At 35.3% G+C, this 19,564-nt stretch overlaps 1 protein-coding gene across 1 annotated transcript; it reads right to left on the bottom strand.

The window, feature by feature from the left end:
* Window positions 1-11,015: 11,015 nt before the first annotated feature.
* LOC129008323 (olfactory receptor 52N4) lies at window positions 11,016-12,729 on the bottom strand. Its single transcript, XM_054440413.1, has 2 exons — window positions 12,667-12,729; window positions 11,016-12,278 (listed from the first exon to the last, which is right to left on the bottom strand). The coding sequence occupies exon 2, from the start codon at window positions 12,228-12,230 to the stop codon at window positions 11,265-11,267; it is 966 nt and encodes a 321-aa protein (XP_054296388.1). The 5' UTR covers window positions 12,231-12,278; window positions 12,667-12,729; the 3' UTR covers window positions 11,016-11,264.
* Window positions 12,730-19,564: the final 6,835 nt, after the last annotated feature.

The raw sequence follows: 19,564 nt of genomic DNA on the forward strand, positions 1-19,564 counted from the left end.
GAAGGCTTTGGGAAAGTTGTTTTTTCCTTTTTTTAAGGAAAAGCACAATACAAAACCTCTTCCTACATTTTTGAGTTTTATACACACAGAAATTTCAAAGGGATTTTCTGTCAATTTGTATCTCTAGGACTTATACAATATTGAGGAAAGCACTCCAAAAATAATTCAGGTAGTGAGATCTAGAGGTCAAATAATACTAAGTAATTGATGAACAACCATAGGATAGAGGCTTGAAATTCTTGCATCCTCTTGTATTCAGCTTAGGTAGTCTGAGCTTCATTACACAAAAGGAAGGGAAGATGAGGTGCTTAGCTCTCTGATAGGATGTGAAACAGCCTGATTCTCTCTGGGTAACCCTAGGAATAGTTTGCTGAAGAATTCAATTTGTTAACTCCATCCTACCTACCCCCTCTTCTAACCTCACGCAAACATACACAAATAAGAAATCCATATGATTTTATAATATTCCATAGTCTAAGCTTATCAATGCACATGCATAGTGTACACAGCACGCCTTCCCCAACCATGTCACACAATTGACAGAAAACTTTCCCTTAATGCAAGTTAGATTCAGAACTACTTTATCTATTTCATAACAAAAATAGCAAACACTTATATAGTATTTCTTATATGACAGAAATCCTTCCTTGTGTGTTACATATTTTAAAAATTAACACTCATAATAACCTCCATTGTGTTAGGCACCAATATCTTTACATCTTATAGATAAAGAAACTGATGCACATAAATTGTAAGAAACTTGCCTGATATCACACAGTATATGCTACAGCTGAACTTGGAATTCTCACGCTCAGTATGTCCCATTCATCCTTTTTTTTTCTTTTTTTTTTTTATTTATTTTTTATTTTTATTATTATTATTATTATTATTATTATTATAATACTTTAGGTTTTATGGTACATGTGCCCAATGTGCAGGTAAGTTACATATGTATACATGTGCCATGCTGGTGCGCTGCACCCACCAACTCGTCATCTAGCATTAGGTATATCTCCCAGTGCTATCCCTCCCCCCTCCCCCCACCCCACAACAGTCCCCAGAGTGTGATGTTCCCCTTCCTGTGTCCATGTGTTCTCATTGTTCAATTCCCACCTATGAGTGAGAATATGCGGTGTTTGGTTTTTTGTTCTTGCGATAGTTTACTGAGAATGATGATTTCCAATTTCATCCATGTCCCTACAAAGGACGTGAACTCATCATTTTTTATGGCTGCATAGTATTCCATGGTGTATATGTGCCACATTTTCTTAATCCAGTCTATCATTGTTGGACATTTGGGTTGGTTCCAAGTCTTTGCTATTGTGAATAATGCCGCAATAAACATACGTGTGCATGTGTCTTTATAGCAGCATGATTTATAGTCCTTTGGGTATATACCCAGTAATGGGATGGCTGGGTCGAATGGAATTTCTAGTTCTAAATCCCTGAGGAATCGCCACACTGACTTCCACAAGGGTTGAACTAGTTTACAGTCCCACCAACAGTGTAAAAGTGTTCCTATTTCTCCACATCCTCTCCAGCACCTGTTGTTTCCTGACTTTTTAATGATTGCCATTCTAACTGGTGTGAGATGGTATCTCATTGTGGTTTTGATTTGCATTTCTCTGATGGCCAGTGATGGTGAGCATTTTTTCATGTGTTTTTTGGCTGCATAAATGTCTTCTTTTGAGAAGTGTCTGTTCATGTCCTTCGCCCACTTTTTGATGGGGTTGTTTGTTTTTTTCTTGTAAATTTGTTGGAGTTCATTGTAGATTCTGGATATTAGCCCTTTGTCAGATGAGTAGGTTGCGAAAATTTTCTCCCATTTTGTAGGTTGCCTGTTCACTCTGATGGTAGTTTCCTTTGCTGTGCAGAAGCTCTTTAGTTTAATTAGATCCCATTTGTCAATTTTGGCTTTTGTTGCCATTGCTTTTGGTGTTTTAGACATGAAGTCCTTGCCCATGCCTATGTCTTGAATGGTATTGCCTAGGTTTTCTTCTAGGGTTTTTATGGTTTTAGGTCTAACATTTAAGTCTTTAATCCATCTTGAATTGATTTTTGTATAAGGTGTAAGGAAGGGATCCAGTTTCAGCTTTCTACATATGGCTAGCCAGTTTTCCCAGCACCATTTATTAAATAGGGAATCCTTTCCCCATTTCTTGTTTTTGTCAGGTTTGTCAAAGATCAGATAGTTGTAGATATGTGGCATTATTTCTGACGGCTCTGTTCTGTTCCATTGATCTATATCTCTGTTTTGGTACCAGTACCATGCTGTTTTGGTTACTGTAGCCTTGTAGTATAGTTTGAAGTCAGGTAGTGTGATGCCTCCAGCTTTGTTCTTTTGGCTTAGGATTGACTTGGCGATGCGGGCTCTTTTTTGGTTCCATATGAACTTTAAAGTAGTTTTTTCCAATTCTTTGAAGAAAGTCATTGGTAGCTTGATGGGGATGGCATTGAATCTGTAAATTACCTTGGGAAGGATGGCCATTTTCATGATATTGATTCTTCCTACCCATGAGCATGGAATGTTCTTCCATTTGCTTGTATCCTCTTTTATTTCCTTGAGCAGTGGTTTGTAGTTCTCCTTGAAGAGGTCTTTCATATCCCTTGTAAGTTGGATTCCTAGGTATTTTATTCTCTTTGAAGCAATTGTGAATGGGAGTTCACTCATGATTTGGCTCTCTGTTTGTCTGTTATTGATGTATAAGAATGCTTGTGATTTTTGCACATTGATTTTGTATCTTGAGACTTTGCTGAAGTTGCTTATCAGCTTAAGGAGATTTTGGGCTGAGACAATGGGGTTTTCTAGATATACTATCATGTCATCTGCAAACAGGGACAATTTGACTTCCTCTTTTCCTAATTGAATACCCTTGATTTCCTTCTCCTGCCTAATTGCCCTGGCCAGAACTTCCAACACTATGTTGAATAGAAGTGGTGAGAGAGGGCATCCCTGTCTTGTGCCAGTTTTCAAAGGGAATGCTTCCAGTTTTTGCCCATTCAGTATGATATTGGCTGTGGGTTTGTCATAAATAGCTCTTATTATTTTGAGATACGTCCCATCAATTCCTAATTTATTGAGAGTTTTTAGCATGAAGGGTTGTTGAATTTTGTCAAAGGCCTTTTCTGCATCTATTGAGATAATCATGTGGTTTTTGTCTTTGGTTCTGTTTATATGCTGGATTACATTTATTGATTTGCGTATATTGAACCAGCCTTGCATCCCAGGGATGAAGCCCACGTGATCATGGTGGATAAGCTTTTTGATGTGCTGCTGGATTCTCTTTGCCAGTATTTTATTGAGGATTTTTGCATCAATGTTCATCAAGGATATTGGTCTAAAATTCTCTTTTTTTGTTGTGTCTCTGCCAGGCTTTGGTATCAGGATGATGCTGGCCTCATAAAATGAGTTAGGGAGGATTCCCTCTTTTTCTATTGATTGGAATAGTTTCAGAAGGAATGGTACCAGCTCCTCCTTGTACCTCTGGTAGAATTCGGCTGTGAATCCATCGGGACCTGGACTTTTTTTGGTTGGTAAGCTATTGATTATTGCCACAATTTCAGCTCCTGTTATTGGTCTATTCAGAGATTCAACTTCTTCCTGGTTTAGTCTTGGGAGGGTGTATGTGTTGAGGAATTTATCCATTTCTTCTAGATTTTCTAGTTTATTTGCATAGAGGTGTTTGTAATATTCTCTGATGGTAGTTTGTATTTCTGTGGGATCGGTGGTGATATCCCCTTTATCATTTTTTATTGCATCTATTTGGTTCTTCTCTCTTTTTTTCTTTATTAATCTTGCTAGCGGTCTATCAATTTTGTTGATCCTTTCAAAAAACCAGCTCCTGGATTCATTTATTTTTTGAAGGGTTTTTTGTGTCTCTATTTCCTTCAGTTCTGCTCTGATTTTAGTTATTTCTTGCCTTCTGCTAGCTTTTGAATGTGTTTGCTCTTGCTTTTCTAGTTCTTTTAATTGTGATGTTAGGGTGTCAATTTTGGATCTTTCCTGCTTTCTCTTGTGGGCATTTAGTGCTATAAATTTCCCTCTACACACTGCTTTGAATGCATCCCAGAGATTCTGGTATGTTGTGTCTTGGTTCTCGTTGGTTTCAAAGAACATCTTTATTTCTGCCTTCATTTCGTTATGTACCCAGTAGTCATTCAGGAGCAGGTTGTTCAGTTTCCACGTAGTTGAGCGGTTTTGAGTGAGATTCTTAATCCTGAGTTCTAGCTTGATTGCACTGTGATCTGAGAGACAGTTTGTTATAATTTCTGTTCTTTTACATTTATTGAGGAGAGCTTTACTTCCAAGTATATGGTCAATTTTGGAATAGGTGTGGTGTGGTGCTGAAAAAAATGTATATTCTGTTGATTTGGGGTGGAGAGTTCTGTAGATGTCTATTAGGTCCGCTTGGTGCAGAGCTGAGTTCAATTCCTGGGTATCCTTGTTGACTTTCTGTCTCGTTGATCTGTGTAATGTTGATAGTGGGGTGTTAAAGTCTCCCATTATTAATGTGTGGGAGTCTAAGTCTCTTTGTAGGTCACTCAGGACTTGCTTTATGAATCTGGGTGCTCCTGTATTGGGTGCATATATATTTAGGATAGTTAGCTCTTCTTGTTGAATTAATCCCTTTACCATTATGTAATGGCCTTCTTTGTCTCTTTTGATCTTTGTTGGTTTAAAGTCTGTTTTATCAGAGACTAGGATTGCAACCCCTGCCTTTTTTTGTTTTCCATTTGCTTGGTAGATCTTCCTCCATCCTTTTATTTTGAGCCTATGTGTGTCTCTGCACGAGAGATGGGTTTCCTGAATACAGCACACTGATGGGTCTTGAGTCTTTATCCAGTTTGCCAGTCTGTGTCTTTTAATTGGAGCATTTAGTCCATTTACATTTAAAGTTAATATTGTTATGTGTGAATTTGATCCTGTCATTATGATGTTAGCTGGATATTTTGCTCGTTAGTTGATGCAGTCTCTTCCTAGTCTCGATGTTCTTTACATTTCGGTATGATTTTGCAGTGGCTGGTACCGGTTGTGCCTTTCCATGTTTAGCGCTTCCTTCAGGAGCTCTTTTAGGGCAGGCCTGGTGGTGACAAAATCTCTCAGCATTTGCTTGTCTGTAAAGTATTTTATTTCTCCTTCACTTATGAAGCTTAGTTTGGCAGGATATGAAATTCTGGGTTGAAAATTCTTTTCTTTAAGAATGTTGAATATTGGCCCCCACTCTCTTTTGGCTTGTAGGGTTTCTGCCGAGAGATCCGCTGTTAGTCTGATGGGCTTCCCTTTGATGGTAACCTGACCTTTCTCTCTGGCTGCCCTTAACATTTTTTCCTTCTTTTCAACTTTGGTGAATCTGACAATTATGTGTCTTGGAGTTGCTCTTCTCGAGGAGTATCTTTGTGGCGTTCTTTGTATTTCCTGAATCTGAATGTTGGCCTGCCTTGCTAGATTGGGGAAGTTCTCCTGGATAATATCCTGCAGAGTGTTTTCCAACTTGTTTCCATTCTCCCCGTCACTTTCAGGTACACCAATCAGATGTAGATTTGGTCTTTTCACATAGTCCCACATTTCTTGGAGGCTTTGCTCGTTTCTTTTTATTCTTTTTTCTCTAAACTTCCCTTCTCACTTCATTTCATTCATTTCATCTTCCAGGGCTGATACCCTTTCTTCCATTTGATCGCATCGGCTCCTGAGGCTTCTGCATTCTTCACGTGGTTCTCGAGCCTTGGTTTTCAGCTCCATCAGCTCCTTTAAGCACTTCTCTGTATTGGTTATTCTAGTTATACATTCTTCTAAATTTTTTTCAAAGTTTTCAACTTCTTTGCCTTTGGTTTGAATATCCTCCCGTAGCTCGGAGTAATTTGATCGTCTGAAGCCTTCTTCTCTCAGCTCGTCAAAGTCATTCTCCGTCCAGCTTTGTTCCGTTGCTGGTGAGGAACTGCGTTCCTTTGGAGGAGGAGAGGTACTCTGGTTTTTAGAGTTTCCAGTTTTTCTGCTCTGTTTTTTCCCCATCTTTGTGGTTTTATCTACTTTTGGTCTTTGATGATGGTGATGTACAGATGGGTTTTTGGTGTGGATGTCCTTTCTGTTAGTTTTCCTTCTAACAGACAGAACCCTCAGCTGCAGGTCTGTTGGAGTACCTGGCCGGCCGTGTGAGGTGTCAGTCTGCCCCTGCTGGGGGGTGCCTCCCAGTTAGGCTGCTCGGGGGTCAGGGGTCAGGGACCCACTTGAGGAGGCAGTCAGCCCGTTCTCAGATCTCCAGCTGCATGCTGGGAGAACCACTGCTCTCCTCACAGCTGTCAGACAGGGACATTTAAGTCTGCAGAGGTTACTGCTGTCTTTTTGTTTGTCTGTGTCCTGCCCCCAGAGGTGGAGCCTACAGAGGCAGGCAGGCCTCCTTGAGCTGTGGTGGGCTCCACCCAGTTCAAGCTTCCAGGCTGCTTTGTTTACCTAAGCGAGCCTGGGCAATGGCGGGCGCCCCTCCCCCAGCCTCGCTGCTGACTTGCTGTTTGGTCTCAGACTGCTGTGCTAGCAATCAGCGAGACTCCGTGGGCATAGGACCCTCTGAGCCAGGTGCGGGCTATACTCTCCTGGGGGCACCGTTTCCTAAGCCCGTCGGAAACGCACAGTATTCGGGTGGGAGTGGCCCGATTTTCCAGGTGCTGTCTGTCACCCCTGGAAGGGGAACTCCCTGACCCCTTGCGCTTCCCGAGTGAGGCAATGCCTCGCCCCTGCTTCGGCTGGCGCACGGTGCACTCACCCACTGACCTGCGCCCACTGTCTGGCACTCCCTAGTGAGATGAACACGGTACCTCAGATGGAAATGCAGAAATCACCCGTCTTCTGCGTCGCTCGCGCTGGGAGCTGTAGACCGGAGCTGTTCCTATTCGGCCATCTTGGCTCCTCCCTCCCCATTGATCCTATCTACACAATTCCGAGGCTTTTTCATATCTCTAAATGAATCAGACAGATGACTGTATTGTGAGAAATTATAAATTTTATTGATTTTTTCAAGGAAGCAGCTCCATGCCTTATTGATTTTTTCTATTATTTTTCTGTTTTCAATTTTATTGATTTCACTCTCATCTTTGTTGTTTTCTTTTTTCTACTTGCTTTGGATTTATAGTCTGACTTTTTCTATACTCTTGAAGTGGTAGCTGAGCCTATTGATCTGAGACTTTTAATTCTCCTAATATAATTATTTAATTTTATGAATTTCCCTCTTGGTAATACTTTTGCAGTGTCCCACACATTTTGATACGTTGAATTGTCATTTTTCTTCAATATAATTTTTTTTTTGAGACACAGTCTCTCTCTGCTGCCCAGGCTGACGTTCAGTGGCATGATCTCGGATCACTGCAAACTCCGCCTCCCGGGTTCAAGGGATTCTCCTGCCTCAGCCTCACAAGTAGCTGGGATTACAGGCATGGGCAAATATGCCCGGCTAATTTTTTTTTTTTTTATTTTTAGTAGAGACAGGGTTTCACCATGTCAGTTAGGCTGGTCTTGAACTTCTGACCTCAGGTGATCCACCTGCCTTGGCCTCCCGAAGTGCTGGGATTACAGGCATGAGCCACTGTGACCGGCAATATATTTTTTAAAATATCCCTTGACACTTCCTTTTTGACCCAAAGATTATTTAGAAATGTGCTGTTTAGTTTTCTATTGTTTGGAGATTTTCATTACATATATATGCTACCATTATATATATTATATATATATATAATATATGCTACCATTATATATATATATTATATATATGTATAATGAATAATATATTTCCAGTTTTACTTCATTTTATGTGGAGAATACACTCTGTATGCTTGAAATTATTTTTAAAAGTTTGGGTTTCTTTCATTGTTCAGTACAATTTAGGGGTATGTGCTATGAGCACTTGAAAGAAAATGTATTCTCCTGTTTTTGAATAGCATGTTCTAGAAGTGTTTTTCAGATTATGTTGATTGATTGTGTTATAAGTTCTTATATATCATTGCTAACTTTCTGTATAATTGTTTTTTTTTTAATTGTTAAGAGAAGTGAGTTAAAGTCTGTACCTGAAGTTGTAGATTTTATATTCTTACTGTCATATAGAATTTCACTGTGGGGACGCACCAAAATTCATTTAACCCATCTGATGGTGATGGACATTTAGATACTTCCAGTTTTAAGTTATTCTACAAATCATCTTGTAGTAAGCATTCTAATTGATGGGTTCTGGTCATTATATATTTACAGTTTTGTGTGAAATAGACCTGATGGTTATGCGTATCTTTATCATTACAAGATATGCAAAAAATAGTTGGTTAAATTTACATACCTGCCAGTAGTATGACAGATATACAACAGAATAGGTAGAACAATTTTAAGAGAGTAATAAAAAAGAGAAAACAATCTTTCCAATACTCATAATCTCACCAATTTTTTTGCTATTGATTTTTAGAAGTTCTTTATATGTTTTAGATTTTAATCTCTTATCAGATATATGGTTTGCAAATATTATTTCCCATTCTGTAAGTTGCCCTTTTACTCTATTGATTGTTTTCTTTGCTGTGCAAAAGCTTTTCAGTTTGATATAGTCCCATTTGCCTATTTTTGCTATTTTTCCTTGTGTTCTTAATGTCCTAAGAAATCATAGCCAAGACCAATATTATGAAATATTTCTATTTTGTTTTCTTCTAGGAGTTTTGTGGTTTTAGTACTTTGGTATAAGTCTTTGATCCACTTTGAATCTATTTTTGTATGTGGTGTAAGATAAGAGTCCAATTTCATTCTTTTGCATATGGATATTCAGTTTTCCCAATTTCATTTGTTGATGAGAATGTCTTTCCCCATTGTGTTTTCTTGCCACCCTTGTTGAACATCCATTAACCATATGTGCATGGGTTTATTTCTGAGCTCTCTATTCCATTGGTCTATGTGTCTTAATACTGTGCTGTTTTAATTTATTACACTTATTTATGCATACTGTTTTAATTGTTGTTGTTTTATAATATGTTTTTAAATAATGAGGTGTGAGGCCTTCAACTTTGTTCTTTCTTAAGATTGTTTTGGTTATTTATAGTCCTTTGTGGTTCCACATGAATATTAGCACTGCTTTTTTATTTCTATAAAAATTTTCATTGGGAATTAAATAAGGCTTGCACTAAGTTCATAGTTACCTCATGCAGTATGAGAATTTTAACAGTAGCAAGTCTTCTAAAATGTGAACATAAAATATCTTTCCATTTATTTGCATCTTCTTTAAAAAAAAAGTTTTGTAGTTTTCAGTGCATAAATTTTTGCCTTCTTGGTTAAATTTATTCCAAAGGGTTATATTCTTTTTGACATTATTACTGTAAAAAAGATTGTTTTCTTAATTTCCATTTCACATTGTTCGAGGATAGTTTATGGAAGCACAAGTGATTTTTGTGTGTTGTGAAGTTAGTAGATGTAAATTTTTTATCAAAACTGTATCTAGCCAACTTAACAATTTTGAAATAAGTAATACACATTAAATTGACAAGTATAAAATATAAATACATGTTCCAAGATAAATATTTAAGATAAATACATCTTAAAGTATTGAGTGAGAAATTAGCAGATTAAGTTGTTTAGCACAATAAAATGTATTTAAATTAAAACACATAAAATCACTGAATAATAACACCTATTTTTAAGGAAACTAAAATATAACAAATGTTATACCAAAATCACTGGGAGATAAACTGGAGGAGCAGGACATGGAAAATTGTTGTAGACCTGGAGAATGCAGGGGGAAAAAGGAGATATTGACCTGTCTAAGAAAGATAGTATGCCATGAAGAATAAGTATGTGGAAAACAGTTCTCTGAACCTTAGCTTCCTTTGGGGAATCATTAGTTTTATAGCCAATACTTAAGACCATGACACTAAAGGAGAATATCTAGGAAGAGAATGTAGAAAACAAATCAAAGTTAAACAAAGTGTATTACATAAATGAAATATATAGTGTCTCTGAAGTAAATAAAAATGATATAGTGTTTCAAGATGTTGGAAATACTGAATTGAAATCAATATTCCTGAGAGAGAGTGTGAGATGAGCAAAGAAGGAGGACTATTTAGTTTGTTAACATGGAAAACCATTGGTGAAGTTGACAACAGCAATTTCAGATAACAACTGGGATAAGAGAAAGACAAACTAGGAGAAGAGTGATGTCAGATTGAGGAAGTAAAGAGAATATTGACAACTTTTAGCTTTAGGGTATAGCAAATATTGAAATGGGGCGATACATGGAGGATAATTATATTTTAGTGGGTACTGCTCTTTGGCCAGCTTGTAAAATGCAACATAGTCAAGAAGGATTCACTAAGTGAAAAAATGCAATTTGACAACCATAGTTAACTAAATTTCAGGGAAGTACGTGTCTTCTTGTCAGTTGGACATAGAAAAATAACAGTAAAAGTTGAGTTTATATTCCTTATATAATTGGCTTAGTTTATGAGACATTAACATGAAAGTACTATGTTCTATAGTTTCTCGCTTGTTTTTTAATTTAGATAAATCTTAAATATTAGAAATGTACACCTAATTTTCCTTATTAGATTCACAATTAGAGATAAAATGAAACAAGTAGATTTTGATCTCCTTTCATACAGGTCTTAGAAAAAAATTATACTGTTTTTTATTTTTGGTTAAGGTCTCTACCTCTCTTTCCAGGCTCTGTACTTTTTTAAAAGCCCCTTTAAAGAAAGTGAAATATCCAATTATTCTGTTGTGAAATAATTATGTGACCTATTCAGCCTAATACTATTTTAGCTAGATGCTTAGAAACTTAAAACTCATTATATTAATGACTTTATGGGATACACTCTAGATTCTCCTTCAGGAAAATGTCATTGAAGAAACAGGTTTTTGGTAGTTATGAGAAATATCAAGCACATGTTTTCCAGACAAAAGTAATAACTGGCTATTAATCTGAAAATTGTGATCATTGAAAAGAGGACTCACATCATCTCCTTCTACTTAGATTTGTTTTTTCATAAAAAATTGACTCATTAGGTTTTGTCGAATAAAATATGGTTTAATTATTAGACTGGTCCTTCACATGAGTGAGAAGGTAAAAAATATATAGAAATGTTGGTGGGCCTTCCAGTGAAGAGATTCCCAAGGTACTTATTGAGAATGCACCAGTCAACAAACTCCATTTTGTGATCAATACCGTACTTCCAGAAAGATTTTATCAACTCCTGCATAAGAGGCAAATAGAAGTAATTCTTTCCTTCTCTTCTCAATCCTGGCAAGTGTTTATTCACATGCTATAGGATTTGGTATCCTTAGAACCTGAAAGTATCCATGTGACACAGTCTTGTATCTGTTTGGTTTTCACCCCATAGACAATAGGGTTCATAGTGGGTGGTAGGAGCAGATAAATATTGGCTACAATGATGTGGCAAGAAGCGGGGATTGTGTGTTCCCCAAAGCGGTGGGAAAAGAAGGAGAAGAAAGCTGGAGTATAGGAGAAAACAATGGCACAAATGTGGGCAGTGCAGGTATTAAAGGCCTTCTGCCGAGCATCTGCTGAGGAGAGGCTGACCACTGCCCGGAGAATCATGGTATAGGAGACTGTGATACACAGTATGTCAAAGCCCCCAATCAGGAGGGCAACCATCAGACCATAGATGGCATTGACCTTGACATTACCACAGGACAATTTGGCTACGGACATGTGGTCACAGTAGGTATGGGGAAGTATATTGCCTCTGCAGTAGGGCAGGCGCTTGGTGAGGAAAGTAAAGGGAATAATGAGTAATACCCCTCTCAGGAAGGTGGCAAGCCCAACCTTTGCAATGACAGGATTGGTGAGGATGGTTGAATAGCATAAGGGGTAGCAGATGGCCACATAGCGGTCCAGGGCCATAAGCATAAGCACCCCAGACTCCATCCCTGTGAAGGTGTGGATGAAGAACATCTGGACAAGGCATTCATCAAATCCAATGTCCTTGAGATGAAACCAGAAGATGCAGAGGGCTTTAGGGATTGTACTAGAGCACATAACAAGGTCAGTAAAGGAAAGCATGGCCAAGAAGTAGTACATGGGTTTGTGCAGGGCATCCTCATAGCGAATGAGGTAGAGGAGTCCACAATTCCCTACCATAGCCACAACATACATAGAGCAGAATGGGAAGGAAATCCAGAGTTGTGTGTCTTCCAGTCCTGGAACTCCATTCAGAATAAACGAAGCTGGTATTAGGTCTGTTTTATTCAGTGTTAGCATGATAAGTCTGGTAGGTTATGAAATAGCTCAAAATTTGTCTGGGTTTTCCTAGAGTTAAAAAAAAAAGACAAGAGAAAATATAGGTTATGTTTACTGTCTCCCTCTCCCCCAACTATTAAAAATTCCATAATGCATTTTAATGATCCAACAACCAAATTTCTGAGTGCCAAGAAATAATTTTGTTTGTCTGTTTAGTTTTATTGATTGATTAGTTTATTGATTCAGTAAAAAATTCTTATTGGGCAGTCTAAGTTTTCAACACAGATGCAAATAAAACATTAATTATTTTATAAAAAGACATATTCCCAATCTCATAGATTTATAATCAAGTATAATTCTGACTTTTCAAATGGTATTTTTATTAGAATATCTATCTTAACTATAACTATACTCATCTCAATATAGATGTTATTTTAAAGAAGAGTCATTTGATTACCTCACTGATGATCTGAGAGAAGAGATGTTGACTTTTTAATTTTTACTCTTAATGAATGGCTGATATTTATTCTTGGGTACTCAGGCACTGTTCAAAGAATTTTGAAATTTTAATTAAGTTATTACTCAATGAAGCTTGGGGTCTCAAAAATTAGTAAATTTGTTGGGTGTCTATAGTCATAATAATTTAATTGTATATTTAAGAATAACTAAAAGAGTATAATTGGGTTGTCTGCAACACAAAGGATAAATGTTTGAGATGATGTATACCCCTATTTACTTCAATAGGTTTTTTTTTTTTTTTTTTTTGAAGCAGAGTCACGCTCTGTCGTCCAGGCTGGAGTGCAGTGGCGCAATCCTGGCTGCAACCTCCACCTCCCAGGTTCAAGCAATTCTCCTGTCTCAGCCTCCCGAGTAGCTGGAACTACAGGCTCACGCCACCACACCCAGCTAATTTTTGCATTTTTAGCTGCGATGAGGTTTCACCATATTGGTCAGTTTGGTCTCGAACTCCTGACCTCAGGTAATCCACCTGCATCAGCCTCCCAAAGTGATGTGATTACAGGCATGAGCTGCCACGCCCGGCCCTTTAGTGGGAGTATTACACATTGTATGCTTTTATCAAAATATCTCATACACCCATAAATTCATACACCTACTATGTACCCACAAAACTTTAAAAAGTCAACGAAGTTTTGATTCAGTATTTTCACTTTTCAAGATATCTTTCTTGTTCTTTATGTATCTAGTCAACACAAACTAGAAGATATCCAAATGCATACATACACAAAATATATAAAGTAGTTCACAACATCAGTAAGAAAAAGTTGCAGGAAGAAACATACACTTCAAAAGAGGAATGAAAGCGAAAATGAACATGTAAATAGGCACAAACTTTTATATTAATCAAAAAAATAAGTAAAAATTGTATCTCTCGTGACAAAGCACCTTTTTTTGGTATGTAGTGACATGCCAAACTGGACAGCTAAAATGAAAAGAACTAAAAATACCAAGCATTGGCAAAGATGTAGAACAACTGGAACTTTCATTTACTGCTGGTAGATATGTAAATTAGAACAACTGTTTATTGGATATCTCATAATGATAAGCATACACATGACCATCATTGCCATTTCCAACAAAACCATGTATATATATTTACTAGAATACATCAATTAGAATGCTTATTAAAACATGATTTGTAGTATAGCCTAAAACTGGAAAAAAACCTAAACGTTTATCAACATCAAATGGGTAAATAAATTTTAGTACATTCCCACAATGAAATACCACGTAACAATAAGAATAAACAATCTATGACTATATGCATAATATAGACGAATCTCACAATATGTGTTAATTTTTTTTAGAAAGACTTAAAATAGTATGTAACATCTTGTGTTCTTTAAATGAAATACAAAAACGGATCAAATTATTCTGTGCTATTAGAAATAGAAAAATCTTTTTACAAAGTGAGAGAGAGTGATAACTGAAAGGCAGTATGTGGTAGAAGGGTCCTGTTAGTTGCTGGTCGTATTCTCTTACTTGATTTGCTTGTGAGATGTACAAGATTCGGGTTGTAAAAATCAATCAACATGTAATTGGATTAATTGTAAAATTGCATATTATGTTAGAATTTATAATAACAAAAATTAAATTGCCAAGAGGATTAAAGGACATAATATGTTAAAACATGCTACCACATTTTAAGTGCTCAATACCCATATTTGTATTTTCTTCTCAGGCTGGCAGCCATTTTGGCAATGCTTACAAAAATTAACACCGTAGGAATCACAAGTGCCACCAAATTAACTCTCTTTTGTGCCCCATCAGAGGAGGTATTCGTCCTAACCTCCATTAATAAAATACACTGTTTTAAGATTATCATCTGATAGGAAGTACAGTCACATGTTCTGCTTTATTGGGTAAGATCAAGAGGACAGATCAGATTTATCAAAAGGCAATTTGTTTTGAAAATAGTAGAAAAACACAGGTTAAACTTGTTAATAGGCATGCTCCTCAAAGATATGTCCTCGAGTCATTACAAAATGTTAGAGTTATACTGGGTGTCATAGGAGCACCTGTGTGTCTAACCTAGCCTCAGGAGATGTTCCTAGAGAAGAGGACAGATGCTTCCAGACCTGGAGCATGATTAGAATTCTGACAGGTCAAAGGGGTAGGAACAGCATTCTCTTCTGTTGCTGTTTGCTGTTTCCTACTGATATCACACTGACATTCTCAGCTTTGTGATAGGCAAACCTCTACCACCTTGGTGCTCCCTTTGCCCACTCCCCTCAAATGTAGCTAATCCCTATACATTCTTCAAGCAGAAGCATCATCAGGGGTCTCAAACGTCCTTTGGACATGATAGCGACCCATCCTTTAAATTATTTTAAGATAATGTAGCTACCAATAGCCGTGATTAGGGGTAAGAAATTGATTTGTTCAAACAATTATTCTCTTTAATTATATTTCCCTCATGATATTGTGAAAATCAACTTATATTTAAGAATTCTCCAAAATTCAGTGAAATCACCGATGTAAGGACAGTGTCTGGTAAAGCATCCTCAGAGCCGAGCAAATCAAAGCTCTCAGATACTCAATAAATGTCAATTTTAAAATAAATAAATAAATAAGTACATGAAGAAGTGAATGAATCACCCAAAACACTTTATTTTGATAATTATTAAATTATAATCTAAGTGTTATTAGATTGGTGCAAACATAATTGCGGTTTTTACCATTAAAAGTAATGGCAAAGCCACAATTACTTTTGCACCAACCTAATATTACTTGGAATATATAAAAGAAACCACTAGAAGAAAAAAAAGAGAAAGTTTTACTTAAGATTACTAGAAAAGATAAACAACATAAGGCATCTCTCTCATAAAGTAGAGAAACAGAATACAGAGTGGAAAAAAAAATAAGATGAAAAAGGCAGAACAAACATTGGTTTTGGATATAAAAATAATTTAAACTTCCCATCAAGTTGAAATAATTCCAACTAATTTTTTAAAATTATATATGCAGTATAAGATTTCATCAGAATGAAAATTATACACAAAGGTTTAAAAATATATACAAACATAACATTTTTAGGTAAACAGTATACCTCATACTTAGAGAGGATATACTAATACTAGAAAAAAGAATTCAAAGCTAAAACACTCAAGTCAAGATCACTTTGAGAAGACAAAATGCTTAGCATTGTGTAATTAAAAGTAATTGTACCAAATTGTTTTTTTTCCAGGTTTGATAAGGTTTTTCTATAACACAAATAATGAAAAACACTTAAATTCACATTCTCACTTTGTTGATATGGAAGGACAATGTTAATATGAGGACCTCCCAAAGTTACACTTATGTTGCATAGCAGCTTATAAACTCATTTTTAATTTTTTAATTAAGGTAAGTGAATGGTTCAAAAACTGAAATTTTAGCTTTGGAATTTTCAGAAGTATATTAATTGTTATTTTGTAAAAGCATAAAAGATAGTCTTTTCAATACATGAAATGTTTTTCTTTGAACATCAAAATTACAGGATTCTGCCTTTCAGGCAGAATTTATATTTTATATTTGTAGTCACCATTATATTTTTCAGATTTTTTACACATACCTCATTTTTCAGATGTTTTACAATATATTATTAAGCAAAATAACTGACAATTAATGACAGTTGCAATAATCCATTTATAAAACTACTTTTTCAATAATTTATGAAAATTTAGTATAAACTATTCAATAGGGTCACAATTCTTTTCTCCATCTCACCTTAATATATTGAACAGTGTCTTAAATGTGATGCTCAATGCTTGTTTTGGGCTATATATTGCTTTGTAAATAGCAGCTCAGGATGCACTTTTGCAGCTTCTCTTGGAATTAAAGTGACTATTTCAAGTAATGGAAAATGCTATTTTTAATGTCTTAATGAATTATGTGCAGAAAGAACAATTACCTGGGTGGAGAAAAATATACTTGTAGATCTATATTGAACCTGCACATATCCAAGTATGTGTTCATAGTTCCACTGCATGTGAAATAAGTATCCATGTGTTAGAAGTAGGTAGAGAAATTAGGGGAAGCATAAATATCTCCTAAACCGAAAATAGAATAATTTGCTTCTGAGATTGCATGCACACTTTTATCTAAATACTAGATAAATATTTTATTAGTATTTCCTATATTTTCTTGTTTTCGGCATAACTTTAGTCACTAAAACTGGCTTTATGCTTACACAACAATTTAGGTCCCATCTTCAACACATTTACAAAGCTCTCCAAGAACTACATAACTATCTAAGTATTATTAATAACTACAAACATATGCAATTTTCTTTCTAAAACATTTAAAATAGTTTGTATACATCAAAGTTTAATTTCTTCTGCAAAGAAATTTGACTTTACTATGCTGGGGTGTGGAAAGAGTAATTGGAAAAGTAATACTGATACATGTTATCTTCTATTTAACCTCATTCTTAAACTCTGTAGGCCAATAAATTTGTTTTGTTTTGTTTTGTTTTCGTTTAACCATCTCCAATCTAGTAGACCCACGTTCTCATATGAGGGTTGCTTGCTCCATGTAGATTAGATTTTGCTACTGCAAACAGATGAAACAAAAGTCCTATCTCAGTCTTTCCAGGAAATAACCAAGGAAAATTAGACTATAATTTGGGGGAAATAAAGGAGAGCAAGTAAGAAGCAAGAGTAATAGGTAAATATTCTCTAGCTAGTCTCTCATTTCTCCTTGTTGTAGGGGTAATCCACACTGGACTTCCACCACTAGTAAAAAAGGATTCCCATTTAAATAGAGAAATACACAGATAATCATAATCATTATAATTCACACTGAATTTTAATGCTTGATTTGGGAAAATAAATGTTTTCCAAAAGAACTCAACCTCACACAACACTTCTTCCTTCCAACTATGTGATTGGAATCAATGACTTAGCTGGATAAATGATAAACAACTGAGATATACCAAAAGCTCCTCTTCACTTTATCTTGCTGACTACAGAAAATAAATTTTGTCACTATCCCCTCTTTTGCATATTTTTAGTACCTTCGTTTGTGGATAGCAGAACAGTGATCTGTAAACAATCTACTGCAGGTGTTAACAATCTTGGTCAAAAAAAAATCACAATCCTAGAATTAATATACATCCACAGCCATCAGCCTATAAATTCCTTTATGTCTGAACTACTGAACTGAGCCTTAAAGAGAAATACATGTTATGTGTCCCAAGGGGATATTTAAGAATCTCAGAGACACAGATGTTGGTGTGAGAATCAAGATAACCTCTATGGGAAGAGGAGAAAGAACAAGAACTTTCCATTCTCAGTGTCCAAATAATGATACGTATATAAGCAAATAATCCCATATGTGTGTGTTTGTGTGTTAGAGTGTATATACGAGTCAAGGAGAGAATGAAAATGAACACAAGTTATTTTAATAAAGACTAGGATTTAATACTTACTACAGATTAATGTTTTCTTCTTTTCCACTGCCCTGTGGGAAAGATATCAAAAGCACAGAAGTAGAGAATGTTTTGTCCATTCATAAACTAATCCATTTTTTAAATTTTTTTGTATTAATGTATCATTTTACTTCTTTCAATTCACGTTTATTTAGAACTTTCTGCTTTCCAAAGCAGGCTGGGAACTATGCAAATATGGCCCCTGGTTCAAAAAGTTAATTTTTTTAATAAAATTTTTACTTTTCCAAGTGAGAGAAATAAATTATGAATATTTGGGTGTTCTAAAATGTAATCAAAAGTTTAAACTTATTACACTTATGTATTAAATTAGGAAAAATTAGAGGAATATACAAACCTTGAAATAATCATCATTATGATACAATAATTAAAAATAACTAATTATTGTTGCTAAAAATAACTGATTATAAATTATATCCATTTTATGATGATAAAAATAATAACAACATATGCTGAGTAACTTGAAAAAACATAAAGGTTTTTATAGGAAATTAAAAAGCACTCATAGTTCTAACACTTGAAGTTATGGTATAGATTTACCTTAATTAAAATCATATATATGTATTGCCATGCATTAACTATATATGTTTTAACAAAAATCATGTTGCATTATAACATAAATATTACAATTTTAATTTAACATTATAAAACTAGTCCATTTCAAAACAGAATTACTATAACTGATTAAAAGTTCATGTTAGATGTGTGTAATTTATGTAACATAGCTTGATCTTATATATGTAGATCCTTTCAAAAGAAAAATACGATAAATGAACATGGGTATGAAATTTCTATGACATTTCTTACCTGATATTTTCCTCAAAATAAATTTTTATTGTATATTAGGGTCCCCATTTATTCATGACAATAGTTATGTGCCAAGTTGATAAGATACAGTTGTCTAATTGTTATTTAACTATGCTACCTTAGTAAGTACACTGTATTTAAAAATTTTATATTATTGGTTTTAATGCATCATGACAGTAGTTACTTGTAGTATTTTCCTTTATTTTTCTTTACAGAACTTGTTGATGGTATTGAGTGATCTCATTAACAAGAATAAGATCTGGATTGGTTTAATGTTTTCCACGTGATTGAGAAGAATAAATATTGTCTGTGACTGGGGTATAGGCTCAGTATGTATTCACAAGAAATGCCTCATTTATTAGGTTTACCAATTTTTTGTATTCCTTTTTTAATTGTTGTATAAATTGTAGATGTTTATCATGTACAACACGATGTTTTGAAATATAATATATATACATACATATATACACATACATTGTGGAAAGTCTAAATCAAACTAATTAACATATATGTTAACTCAGTTGTCATTTTTGTGGTGAGAACATTTGAAATCTCCCTTATTGCCCAAGAATACACTACATTTCTATTACCTATAGATATG

The sequence above is a fragment of the Pongo pygmaeus genome, chromosome 9 (assembly GCF_028885625.2).
Source record: "Pongo pygmaeus isolate AG05252 chromosome 9, NHGRI_mPonPyg2-v2.0_pri, whole genome shotgun sequence".
In the NCBI taxonomy this organism is placed as follows: Eukaryota; Metazoa; Chordata; class Mammalia; order Primates; family Hominidae; genus Pongo; species Pongo pygmaeus.

Bases quoted from the DNA above. Each gene is read 5' to 3' on its own strand.
- LOC129008323 (XM_054440413.1), bottom strand. From the start codon at position 12,230: ATGCTAACACTGAATAAAACAGACCTAATACCAGCTTCGTTTATTCTG.